A 13,292-nucleotide genomic window follows, 5' to 3' on the forward strand; every position below is an offset into this window, starting at 1 on the left:
TTACTTTTGTGTTCGGCGGTGCCGGGTGTAGCACGAAGCTAGCTAGCTAACTCACCTCCTGGACTAGCTGGCTAGTAGCTATTAGCAACGGTAGCAACTAAATACAATATCCTTTTAGCCAGCTACAGTCGTTCGCCGCGACGCTGTTTTTCAAACAAAGTCAACACAGCAGCCATTGCTAGCTAGCCAACACTACCAGCTGGCTGTACTGTGGTAGCTAAATACAATATCTTTGTGCTAGCTAGCCAACGTTTAATCATTGCTGCGTTATGAAAGAACTAGACACGGACACGAATTATCTGTTTAGTGTGTTAACACACTATTGGTAGTTTGTTGTAACCAAGTATTGGTGCTAAACTGTGTGTTATTGGATGCCAGCATGCTAGTTAGCTATGGCGTCATAGTTAGCTAGCTGAATAAAGTAAGTTGAGTCTAGTCCTTGAAACATTGAACCGCTGTAGTTTACATCAATTCTAATTTCTAAAGTGGAAGTTGGGAGAGTTTTATTCGGGTGGTTCAGTGAAACAATTATAGTTTCTGAAGTGGAAGTTGGGAGTTATATTTTTTTTTTGGTGAGGGAGGCCTTGCTCTCTCCTTTCCCAGATGTTTAGTTCATTTCATTCCGATCTCCTCTGCATTATTGTAGCCATCTGCTACAGCCTGTCAACTATGCCTCTGCCTATCCCTGTTCTCTCCTCTCCGCACAGGCTACACAAACGCCTCACACCGCGTGGCTGCTGCCTCTCTAACCTGGTGGTCCCTGCACGCACCACACACCTGGAGTTCCAGGTCTCAGGCAGCCTCTGGAACTGCCGTTCTGCTGCCAACAAGGCTGACTTCATCCCAGCCTATGCTACCCTCCAGTCCCTCGACTTCCTGGCGCTGACGGAAACATGGATTACCACTGAAAACACTGCTACTCCTACTGCTCTCTCCTCGTCTGACCATGTGTTCTCGCATACCCCGAGAGCATCTGGTCAGAGGGGTGGTGGCACAGGAATCCTCATCTCTCCCAAGTGGTCATTCTCAATTTTTCCCCTAACCCATCTGTCTATCTCCTCATTTGAATTCCACGCTGTCACAGTCACTAGCCCATTTAAGCTTAATATCCTTGTCATCTATCGCCCTCCAGGTTCCCTTGGAGAGTTCATCAATGAGCTTGACGCCTTGATAAGTTCCTTTCCTGAGGATGGCTCACCCTTCACAGTTTTGGGGGATTTCAACCTCCCTACGTCTACATTTGACTCATTTCTCTCTGCCTCCTTCTTTCCACTCCTCTCCTCTTTTGACCTCTCCCTCTCACCGTCCCCCCCTACTCACAAGGCAGGCAATACGCTTGACTTCATCTTTACTAGATGTTGCTCTTCTACTAATCTCACTGCAACTCCCCTCCATGTCTCCGACCACTACTTTGTATCCTTTTCTCTCTCGCTCTCCTCCAACACTACTCACTCTGCCCCTACACAGATGGTAACGCGCCGCCGCAACCTTCGCTCTCTCTCTCCCACTACTCTCTCCTCTTCCATCCTATCATCTCTTCCCTCTGCTCAATCCTTCTCCCTCCAATCTCCTGATTCTGCCTCCTCAACCCTCCTCTCCTCCCTTTCTGCATCCTTTGACTCCCTGTGTCCCCTATCCTCCCGGCCGGCTCGGTCCTCCCCTCCAGCTCCATGGCTTGACGACTCATTGCGAGCTCACAGAACAGAGCTCCGGGCAGCTGAGCGGAAATGGAAGAAAACTAAACTCCCTGCCGACCTGGCATCTTTTCACTCCCTCCTCTCTACATTTTCTTCATCTGTTTCTGCTGCTAAGGCCACTTTCTACCACTCTAAATTCCAAGCATCTGCCTCTAACCCTAGGAAGCTCTTTGCCACATTCTCCTCACTGCTGAATCCTCCCCCCCACCCCCCCCCCCCCTCCTCCCTCTCTGTGGATGACTTCGTCAACCACTTTGAAAAGAAGGTTGACGACATCCGATCCTCGTTTGTTAAGTCTAATGACACTGCTGGTCCTGCTCACACTGCCCTACCCTATGCTTTGACTTCTTTCTCCCCTCTCTCTCCAGATAAAATCTTGCGACTAGTGACTGCAGGCCGCCCAACAACCTGCCCGCTTGACCCCATCCCCTCCTCTCTTCTCCAGACCATCTCCGGTGACCTTCTCCCCTACCTCACCTCGCTGATCAACTCATCCTTGACCGCTGGCTATGTCCCTTCCGTCTTCAAGAGAGCGAGAGTTGCACCCCTTCTCAAAAAACCAACACTCGATCCCACTGATGTCAACAACTACAGACCAGTATCCCTTCTTTCTTTTCTTTCCAAAACTATTGAGCGTGCCGTCTTTAGCCAACTCTCTTGCTATCTCTCTCAGAATGACCTTCTTGATCCAAACCAGTCAGGTTTCAGGACTGGTCATTCAACTGAGACTGCTCTTCTCTGTGTCACGGAGGCTCTCCGCACTGCTAAAGCTAACTCTCTCTCCTCTGCTCTTGTCCTTCTAGACCTGTCTGCTGCCTTTGATACTGTGAACCATCAGATCCTCCTCTCCACCCTCTCCGAGCTGGGCATCTCCGGCGCGGCTCACTCCTGGATTGCGTCCTACCTGACCGGTCGCTCCTACCAAGTGGCGTGGCGAGAAGCTGTCTCCGCACCACGTGCTCTCACCACTGGTGTCCCCCAGGGCTCAGTTCTAGGCCCTCTCCTTTTCTCCCTATACACCAAGTCACTTGGCTCTGTCATATCCTCACATGGCCTCTCCTATCATTGCTACGCTGACGATACACAACTAATCTTCTCCTTTCCCCCTTCTGATAACCAGGTGGCGAATCGCATCTCTGCATGTCTGGCAGACATATCAGTATGGATGACGGATCACCACCTCAAGCTGAACCCTGGCAAGACGGAGCTGCTCTTCCTCCCGGGGAAGGACTGCCCGTTCCATGATCTCGCCATCACGGTTGACAACTCCGTTGTGTCCTCCTCCCAGAGTGCGAAGAGCCTTGGCGTGACCCTGGACAACACCCTGTCGTTCTCCGCTAACATCAAGGCGGTGACCCGATCCTGCAGGTTCATGCTCTACAACATTCGGAGAGTACGACCCTGCCTTACACAGGAAGCGGCACAGGTCCTAATCCAGGCACTTGTCATCTCCCGTCTGGATTACTGCAACTCGCTGTTGGCTGGGCTCCCTGCCTGTGCCATTAAACCCCTACAACTCATCCAGAATGCCGCAGCCCGTCTGGTGTTCAACCTTCCCAAGTTCTCTCACGTCACCCCCCTCCTCCGCACACTCCACTGGCTTCCAGTTGAAGCTCGCATCCGTTACAAGACCATGGTGCTTGCCTATGGAGCAGTGAGGGGAACGGCACCTCCGTACCTTCAGGCTCTGATCAGTCCCTACACCCAAACGAGGGCATTGCGTTCATCCACCTCTGGCCTGCTGGCTCCCCTTCCTCTGCGGAAGCATAGTTCCCGCTCAGCCCAGTCAAAACTGTTCGCTGCTCTGGCACCCCAATGGTGGAACAAGCTCCCTCACGACGCCAGGACAGCGGAGTCACTCACCACCTTCCGGAGACATTTGAAACCCCACCTCTTTAAGGAATACCTGGGATAGGATAAAGTAATCCTTCTAAAAAAAAAAAAAAAATTTGGAAAGTGGTTATCCCACTAGCTATAGGGTGAATGCACCAATTTGTAAGTCGCTCTGGATAAGAGCGTCTGCTAAATGACGTAAATGTGCCCTTGAGCAAGGCACTTAACCCTAATTGCTCCTGTAAGTCGCTCTGGATAAGAGCGTCTGCTAAATGACTAAAATGTAATGTAAATGGCTCTAGCACTGCGATGCAGTGCCTTAGACCGCTGCGCCACTCCGGAGGCCCCCAGCTCATAGTTTATGTCTTATTTTTTATTTAATTCGAGGACAGTACTACACATAACTGGTTTGGGAGCCATGCCAGCTAAGGTAAAGGTTATTAGGCTGTGGTATGGCAACAGTAGTGTTTCCACACCACAGCTGAACCACTATTGCATGCCCATTGGTTCCATCTAACTGAGTGTGACACATTTGGAATGTTAGCTGACTAACATCCTGTAGCAAATGGCTTCCTGAAGAAAAGATAATGTCACCTCAAGTCAATGTGAATGAAAGTAAATGGAATTGGAGGTGTTTTGGCTATTAAACAGCTGACTATAGCAGACTTGAACTAGAGTGGGCAAATGTTTGACTTGTGCTCTTGTCGTCCGCAGGCTCACTGATAGGCTATTCTCCTGGCCATCATGACTCTGTCTGCCGTGATGGTCAGCACTGTGTGTCTGTGTGAATGCACCCTGGACATGGGGGACCCAGAGTAACCCGCCGTAGCTCCATTTCTGTCTCTGACTAGGACAAAGACTGTAACCGTTAACTATCTATCTATATTAACAAGTACGTCACAACTCTGTGCCGTGTTCCTCAATGCACGTGTGGTGGAAAAGGGGGTGTTGCCAAGTTTGTTTTGCCCTCACTGATCTACGAGTGGGATGTTCTTTTTTAGAACCACCTGTCCATTCATGCACTTAATGTACCATTCTTCCTTCTGTCCATGGCCCTCCATCAGTGACCTTCACTCAGCAATTTGAACCTGAAGGCTAATGTGATCCTTAACAATCATCCAGTTTTCCACCGTAGTGGCATTGTGTCTCATTTGACACAATGGACCAGCTTGGACCAGTTTGAAGGACACAAGGATTGCCTCTAGTTACCTGTATTGTGTATGTCTGTCCACTAGAGTACTGAGGTATCTAGGTGAGGTGAGGACTAAAATAAGCTGTGTAGACAGACATGGTACACCAGGCAGAATAGTCCAGTATTACTTGGGGCTGTTGCTGTTCATCAGCCATTATACTGGAGCTCGAAAAGAGAGCGCCATTGAAAAACAAGAGACCATTTGATATTGGTGGGTCACCTTGCCCTTGGCAGCCAAATGGAATGGCATCAGGGACAAAATGGAGTCAGTCAGGTTTATTTGAGTGCAGGATTAGAACACAATGGGCAGTGTTTCTATTGTCGAGAGAAAGTTCCAGTAAAAATGTGTGATGACCACTTCTTGAATGAGATTGAGTAGAGGGAAGTGACTGAAAGCTTTGTGATTGTTGTACAGTGCCTTCAGAAAGTATTCATACCCCTTGACTTTTTCCACATTTTGTTGTCTTACAACCTGAATTTAAAATGGATTAAATTGATTTTGTTTCTCACCCATCTACACACAATACCCCATAATGACAAAGTGACATTTTTGCATATTTATTCTAAATGAAATACAGAAATATCTCATTTACATAAGTATTCACACCCCTGAGTCAATACATGTTAGAATCACCTTTGACAGCGATTACAGCTGTGATTCTTTCTGGGTAGGTCTGTAAGAGCTTTGCACACCTGGATTGTACAATATTTGCACATTATTATTATATTTAAAAAAGTTGGTTGTTGATCATTGCTAGACAGCCATTTTAAAGTCTTACCATAGATTTTCATGCCAATTTAAGTCAAAACTGTAACCAGGCCATTCAGGAACATTCAATGTCGTCTTGGTAAGCAACTCCAGTGTATTTTTGGCCTTGTGTTTTAGGTTATTGTCCTGCTGAAAGGTGAATTTGGCTCCTAGTGTCTGTTGGAAAGCAGACTGAACCAGCTTTTCCTCTAGGATTTAGCCTAGGCTTAGCTCTATTCCGTTTATTTTTATCCAAAAAGACTCCCTAGTCCTTGCCGGTGACAAGCATACCCATAACATGATGCAGCCACCACCATGCTTGAAAATATGAAGAGTGGTACTCAGTGATGTGTTGTGTTGGATTTGTCCCAAACATGATGCTTTGCATTCAGGACATAAAGTTAATTTCTTTGCCACAATTTTTTTGCAGTTTTACTTTAGTGCCTTATTGCAAACAGGATGCATGTTTTAGAAACATTTTATTCTGTACAGGCTTCCTTCTATTCACTCTGTCATTTAGGTTGGTATTGTAAAGTAACTACAATGTTGTTGATCCATCCTCAGTTTTCTCCTATCACGGCCATTAAACTCTGTAACTGTTTTAAAGTCACCATTGGCCTCATATTAGGAAGGATACCTGTATCTTTGTAGTGGCTGGGTGTATTGATACACCATCCAAAGTGTAATTAATAACTTCACCATGCTCAAAGGGATATTCAATGTCTGCTTTTTTTTATTTTATTCTACCAATAGGTGCCCTTCTTTGCGAGGCATTGGAAAACCTCCCTGGTCTTTGTGGTTGAATCTGTGTTTGAAATTCACTGCTCGATTGAGGGACCTTACAGATAATTGTATGTGTGGGGTACAGAGATGAGGTAGTCATTCAAAAATGATGTTAACCACTATTATTGCACACAGTGTGTGTCCATTCAACTTGTTAATAAGCACATTTTTACTTCTGAATTTATTTAGGCTTGCCATAACAAAGGGGTTGAATACTTATTGACTGCTCGATTGAGGGACCTTACAGATAATTGTATGTGTGGGGTACAGAGATGAGGTAGTCATTCAAAAATGATGTTAACCACTATTATTGCACACAGTGTGTGTCCATTCAACTTGTTAATAAGCACATTTTTACTTCTGAATTTATTTAGGCTTGCCATAACAAAGGGGTTGAATACTTATTGACTCAAGACATTTCAGCTTTTCATTTATAATTAATTTAGAAAAATTTCTAAAAACATAATTCCACTTTCACATTATGGGGTATTGTGTGTAGGCCAGTGACACAAAATCTCAATTTAACACAACAAATTTTGAAAAAAGTCAAGGGGTGTGAGTACTTTCTGAAGGCACTGTATGTTCTAAAATGGAATGTAGATTGTGTATCATGGATAATACATTGCTGAGTTTGTCTCTTCTTGAATGTGTGAATGGGTTAAAATTGTATAGTATATCTAAGCATGATCCTGGACAATTTTACAACTATGTTTCCATTAAAAACACTCATTCAACTTCAAAATAGCAGTTCCAATTTATTAAAGTATGTATATAGTCACATATTTACAGGTGTATATACAGTATACCGATTGCAGATATAATAAAAAAAGATAAGAGGGTAAAAAATATATTGTAATATTCTTTACCATAGAATCATATGCTAATAGGATATTTACACATGGTGCACTTAGCAACTGGTTTAGTAACCCTTTCCTCTGTTTTCAGTGCAAAAGTTTTACATCTCCACCTTTTCTACAGGCTCAATAGAACAGGCAGAAATGAAATAAGTCACAATGATTACAATACCGATCTCTAAATGTATAATATTAGTTATAAATAGCCTACTCTACTGCTGTTAAAATAGTCTGACAATCAGATATATTACTAGGCAATTATTAACTGTAACGATGATGCAAGTCCACTGTGCACAGTCTACTGAAGAAGGCTGTCATGTTTCTATTGCTGATGTCAGCTCACTTCACAATAACCACTCATTGACTTCTTTGAGTGAAGCTACCTGGTCACAATTATAAAATGACATCCACAGCTAAATGAGCATTATAGTTAGTTTATAGTTTTATAGTTTAGCAGCAACCATGGATATGTTAGTCAAAATACATCACATAAGCACTTGCTAGAGGTAACAGTTCCATATGAATCATTGTAAAAAAAAAAAAAAATCTAGTATAACATATTTATAACATTGTAATAACTACAAAAATAATGGTTCTCACTGATATGCACCGTATTTTGCTGCAAAGGCCTCACTATTGCTGGTTTCAAATTAATATACTGTGTAAAAATAGCAGCCATTGCATTATTGCTCAAGTGCTTGACTAAATTCACAAAGTTCTCGGAAATAATGTGCACTTCGGACCTCACGAATATTACTGTCTCAAAGACCAGGTAAAAGATACAACTCACTATAAAAAAAAACGTACACTGTCATCAACAACAACAAAAAATACATACAGTAGGTTAAGACAAGTTCATTGACAACAAGTTATTTTAAGGCACACGGAGTCCGATCCTACAATCACATAGTATTGAGGACGACAATGGTGAATGCTTTGTTAAGCATAAAGTAAGGAAACACATGAGGTTTGAACTGCAGGTACCTCGAGGCCTCTACTCAGCCTGTCAATGGGTCTCTGTCAATCAGAGGCACCAAAGACTTTGTATAAGAACCATCTCTTTGGGGTTGCCAGAAAACCAGCAAAGACGATGGCATTTACTATCCTTTAGCACCACACCGTAGTTGATGTGCCACAAAAGCAGTGCTTACAAAAAAGATTGTTCACATAATCACAAACATTTTTAAATAACACACAGTTCTAGTTCTGTACACGATATACAATGTGATAATGTCTTTGTATAGTTTGAAAGACAAAATAAATTACAGCTGTAAAAATAATTTCTCTAAGAGCTGCGGAAGTGGAAGGAGGACATTTGTCTGTTGCTCCGTACATTCAGTGTTAGTGGTTCCCCAGGTTCACTCTGTAAAGCAAACACAGGGTTAATATTTGTCTAATCAATGGACCCGACTGGCAATAATCCAGGAAAAAAGTATTGCACGAAGAAAATAATAGTTGATTAGATAAAAAAAAAAAAAAATCACCTTTTTGAACTTTTCCTCCATTCGTCCTTGCATTTTACAAACGTAACTTCCTGTTGTAAGCTCAGAGCATGAGGATCTTTAATGCAGAACACCATCCTGGAAAAGGGTCAAACAAGAAACAACATTAAAAGGCAAGTCAACTAATAAATAATAGATAATTGTTTTGCACTTTATTTCAAAAACTATTATATTTCTGATGTTTGTATGGATAAAAATTGTCTCTGTTTCATGATATTAAAGAAATTAGGCCTCTTAAAACGAACTTTTTTTGCGTCTCCCCGACTCTGATGCGTATTTTGTGGACCTCCACTTCAGACTCCGCATTGTCACCTGACCACCAGGAAGACACCATGTTGAGCATGAACGAGGCAGACCAGCTAGTAGACTCCTCCCACTTGAATTTCACCATTAGGAGGTCACCAATGTCTTTCTCTGCTACCAGCAGGAAGGAATGGGTCTTATTGGTTGTTATCTTCTCCTTTCTGCCAATGAGAAAGAGCATAGAGGCTCAACTGATTATTGTCAACTCACTTCATAAGAACTCATTTACCTCTCTGAGTGAAGGTGTCATGTCTAAGCATAGACTACAGTAGCACTAGAACTTGAACTATAGACCGTAAAGATTAATGTTATCATAAACATGAGAAATTGTATCAGGTGTCTTATCATGTTGATGTACTAGCATGTGGTTTGTTGTATGGTTTAGGGTTTAACTGCTTGTTGGAGCAGGTACTCACAGTGTCAGTTTGAGGTCTTCAACCTCTCCTTTGGTTCCAATCAGAGAGACTGTCAGTGAAGGCTCCATCTCAGACCTGTTCACCTTGCTGGAGAAGTGGATCTTCACCTGGTAGTGATAGACTCTGAACGGCATGGAGGCCCTGGTCTTGGTGTACATCTTGATGCTACGTGTCTTGCGGACCTTGCTGATATCGTAGCCCACGGTGTTACAGTGGTTCTTGCGGCAGCTGAGGCACATTCCTCGGTCGAACATATCGTTGCTCCCGCAGCGGTACACCATGCTGGCCTCCTGCTCGTTAACCAGGGAGTCGATGAACAGGTGGATGGAGCGCTCGTGGGAACACCTGGGAACATCATTGATAGCTAGGAACATAAAGGGGATAGTTGCATCACTGGTCCGCATTAAAAACCAGAGTTGAGATTATCTCAATTGGAGGACAGGCAATCAAATGATAACAAGTAGATGTATCTAGTAGTATATCACTAATCCTGATAAAGTTCCATTCCCTAGCATTACCATTATAGATAGAGTTATATCAACCTTTTATCTGGGGAGCTACAATAGGAGTGATGTTGTTGGTGACCTTCTGAAGGGATTTTCTCTAGCCGTGATGTTTGCGGTCCTGAATAGGCCTTTGTCAGGCTGATGTTAGACGTAAAGTCAGATTAGTGACTAGCTGCACAGTTACTGCAACTGATGTCATGTTGATGTACGTCAGGTTGTACCGACTTGACCACACTATTGTTCCTTGTTCACAAGCCCTGCCATCTTCGAATAAGTTGCAAGCAGACAATTACATGTCTGACTTAGCCAATGATAACTCAGTACCCAGATTGACAACAGAGTCATTGTGTGGAAAGTGATTGTGAATGTTGTTATATGTCTAATATTTAACCAATTGTATAGAATGACACACTAAAATATCAAGATGTGATTCTCACCAAAGAGGCCAAATTTGGATATTGTTTCCAGGGTGCCTTGCAGATTGCAGCCTGGCTGGAAGCTGCCTCCATTGGGGTAGATGTCCACATGGCCTATAGGCTGCTGGATGCCGATGCTAAAGCCCAGAGAGCCCTGCGTGAACGTGTGGAGAACATCCACAAAGTGGGCATCATCTGGGGACAGGCGGCGGTGAGCGTGCTCCCCCTCGAAGTCTGGACCGGCAGGGTCAAGACCTGTAAAGAGAAGGGGACCAATCAGTGAGGAGTAGAACAAGCCAAGGGCCAATGAATGAAAGTTGGTACAGGCCAAAGAGTCAATCAATGATTAGCAACAGTGCTATCATCTTGTCTATGTTTCTCTATAAGACGTTATATTTACCAGTTATTCTGCCCACTTTATTGGAGGCGTGGCTCCCAGCGAATCCTGCCACATGAGCACCCAGACTGTAGCCAATGAGGTGGAGGTTTTCAAGAGGGATGTTGGTTGCCTCCTTGGAAACACATTGGAGTAAAGTGTCAAGTTCATTGCCATATTAACAATATACTGTAACTCTTTATACCTTTTGTTTAAAATATGTTATTCATGCTTTATCTGAGAAACACTGCAGTGTCTTAGATGTTGAGTCATTGTACAAACCTCCAGCCAGTCAATGAAGCGAGCTATCTCTTCTCCCACCATCTTGGTGTTCTGGGCGGCTACTGGATAGTGGTTCTGGGCTGTGTACAGCCAGTCCACCACGATCACATTGGCTTCCTGCTCTCTCTTGTACAGCGCCGACACCAGCTTGGCCACCCAGCTCTCAAACAAGCCACTCACCTGTTGAGGCAGATGGAAAGAACGAATGGTGTTATTGACGGGGGAATCCAATTCCTTGAGCAATAGTTGTTAAGGACTTAATGTCACAGACATGCTGCTACAGGTTGGAGGGGCTTACCGTCCAGCCGTGGATCACAAGGAAGGTTTTGGAGGTGCTGTTGAAAGTGCATTCTTTGAGAGATTCCGGGTTGCCGGGGATGATGTAGCAGATGTCATCTTCCGGCATCAAAGGCTTCCGGAGGGAGAATTTGGCATGGGCATGAGGGGTGGGTTCCTTGTTTTGAATCAAGTCCTTGAGGTTGTCCATGAAATTATCTGAGAGAGGAAAGTAAACAAAACATATGCTTAAGAAATTTTGGAAAATTCATTACTAAGTGTTTGAAGATACTATTGCAGTAAAGAGAGAATGGAAGCCTCTAGCTGACGGCCAATGGATTGTTAGATCTTTAGATCCATCCGTGCTGTTTCTAATCTTTAACCACATAGGTGGTGGTGGGAACGTCTGACTGGGGGGTTACTAGCAGGGTCAGATTAACAAATCATATACATTTCCGGGCTTGGGCCCCGGGGTTTCAGCCCCTGTAAGCCCCTGCATTAATCAGGCCCTGGCTACTAGGGTTCAGTCGGTCAGACAGACCCTATAGAAACCACAAGTTTTCCCAGCTTTGTTCCTCTAGCTCTGAAAAATCCCACATGGATTCAAAGTAGCTGTGTTCCCAATGGGTCAGCTGACTCCTAAACCAAGGCTACTGCACTGTAATGAATGGAGGTTGCATATTCCATGAAGGTTAAAGCAGACATAATAACTACATTATATTTCTAATAATGAAAATAAACAATAGACTATGTATTCATATGCATAAACTGACTACATCTATGTCATACTTCAGCTTTGCTGAAGAAAACCTAGATTATTATTTTTTTTAAGGGGAAAAAATACATATATATTTGAGATTATGTAGCCTATCAATTTTGTCTGTTCTTATATGTCCAATATGCATCAACATTAGAACACAACGTTTCTTCAATCCCTATAGTAACATTACTCAAATAGAGTATGAATGAATGGGCGTTCAGCCTTATACTTTAGTCATCATATCCTATACTAACAATGTAGTCTAAGTCATCACAAACTCATTTGTAGTCTGTTATTATAGCACTTCCCGAAAATGTACTGTTTATAGTAGCCTTACTATAAGTGGCAGTATATGTAGGCTGTCAACTACATTAATGAATTATTTGAAAGATTCGATTCTTCAAAAAATATTTCACTTAAGCAGCACAAATGCAAACAGATTTTATCAGACCGCAAAACAATGCAGAAACGTTTTTTTGTCAATTGGCTACTCACCAAGCGTAGAAACAGAGTTCCCCTCTTCCAAAGACGTCACATAAAATACTGCATTTAACACAAGAAAGTAAAGACATTGCACTTGCAACCCTTTCATTTCTTTTCTAGGTAATAAATCGTATTTTTGGAAAATGTATGTAAAGTTTGCAATCTCAGCCCAGAAAAGAAATCTAACGTAAAACCGTGACAATTTTCCACCGGTTAGAATATTTCCCGTGCGTTCTCTGGCGCGTAGTGTTGATATCTGAGCCACCTTGAACTGCCCAGTTCTTTAAATAGGACCTCTCCCTTTGTCGTAAACCCATTGGTTGTTTTCCCTTTCCCCAGGGGTGACGGGGTGGGGTGATAGTGGGTTGGTGGACGGGGTGGGGTGATGGTGGTGGGGGGGGGTTAATGTAAATTATAATAAGACATCACGTTGATAACTGGCAATGAGTTTTATTCACGGGGGGGGGGGGTTAAAGTTAATTATAATAAGACATCACGTTGATAACTGGCAATGAGTTGTATTCACGTTATTAGTGTTATTTATTTACAATGTGTGAGATTACCATAGCCACAAAGTCTAAATTGGCTAATAGTAAGAATTCATGAAAACAAACAAAAATTAGCTTTTTGGTCTTAATTTAAGGTTATGGTTAGGCATAAGGTTAGCAGTGTGGTTAAGGTTAATAATCAAAATTTTAGAAGATAAATTGTAGAAATAGGCGGATTTTATGATTTTGTGGCTGTGGAAGCTAGCGACAACAGTGATTCAGTGCCGGCTTTAGGTATAGTGAGCCGCTTGTGAATTTGACAGGGGCACAACTTTCACTGGGGGGGATATGTCCCCCATGTGATACAAAACGAGGCG

General features: G+C 43.3%; 1 protein-coding gene across 1 annotated transcript; it reads right to left on the bottom strand.

The window, feature by feature from the left end:
• Positions 1–6,982: 6,982 nt before the first annotated feature.
• LOC311130850 (lipoprotein lipase-like) lies at positions 6,983–12,662 on the bottom strand. Its single transcript, XM_084163656.1, has 9 exons — positions 12,440–12,662; positions 11,207–11,403; positions 10,909–11,088; positions 10,651–10,762; positions 10,272–10,505; positions 9,329–9,692; positions 8,855–9,073; positions 8,592–8,687; positions 6,983–8,470 (listed from the first exon to the last, which is right to left on the bottom strand). Exons 1-9 carry the CDS (start codon positions 12,534–12,536, stop codon positions 8,449–8,451), a joined length of 1,521 nt encoding a protein of 506 aa, XP_084019782.1. The 5' UTR covers positions 12,537–12,662; the 3' UTR covers positions 6,983–8,448.
• Between the last annotated feature and the right edge of the window lie 630 nt (positions 12,663–13,292).

This window comes from Coregonus lavaretus (genome assembly GCF_964263955.1).
Source record: "Coregonus lavaretus genome assembly, chromosome: 6".
Lineage (NCBI taxonomy): Eukaryota > Metazoa > Chordata > Actinopteri > Salmoniformes > Salmonidae > Coregonus > Coregonus lavaretus.

What these genes read in the sequence shown, in the direction of transcription:
- LOC311130850 (XM_084163656.1), bottom strand. Translation starts at nt 12,536, where the DNA reads ATGAAAGGGTTGCAAGTGCAATGTCTTTACTTTCTTGTGTTAAATGCA. An exon ending in GCTTCATTGACTGGCTGGAG is followed by an intron (nt 10,763 to 10,908) that starts GTTTGTACAATG and finishes TGTGTTTCCAAG; the next exon opens with GAGGCAACCAACATCCCTCT. An exon ending in GAAGACCTCAAACTGACACT is followed by an intron (nt 9,074 to 9,328) that starts GTGAGTACCTGC and finishes TCTCATTGGCAG; the next exon opens with AAAGGAGAAGATAACAACCA.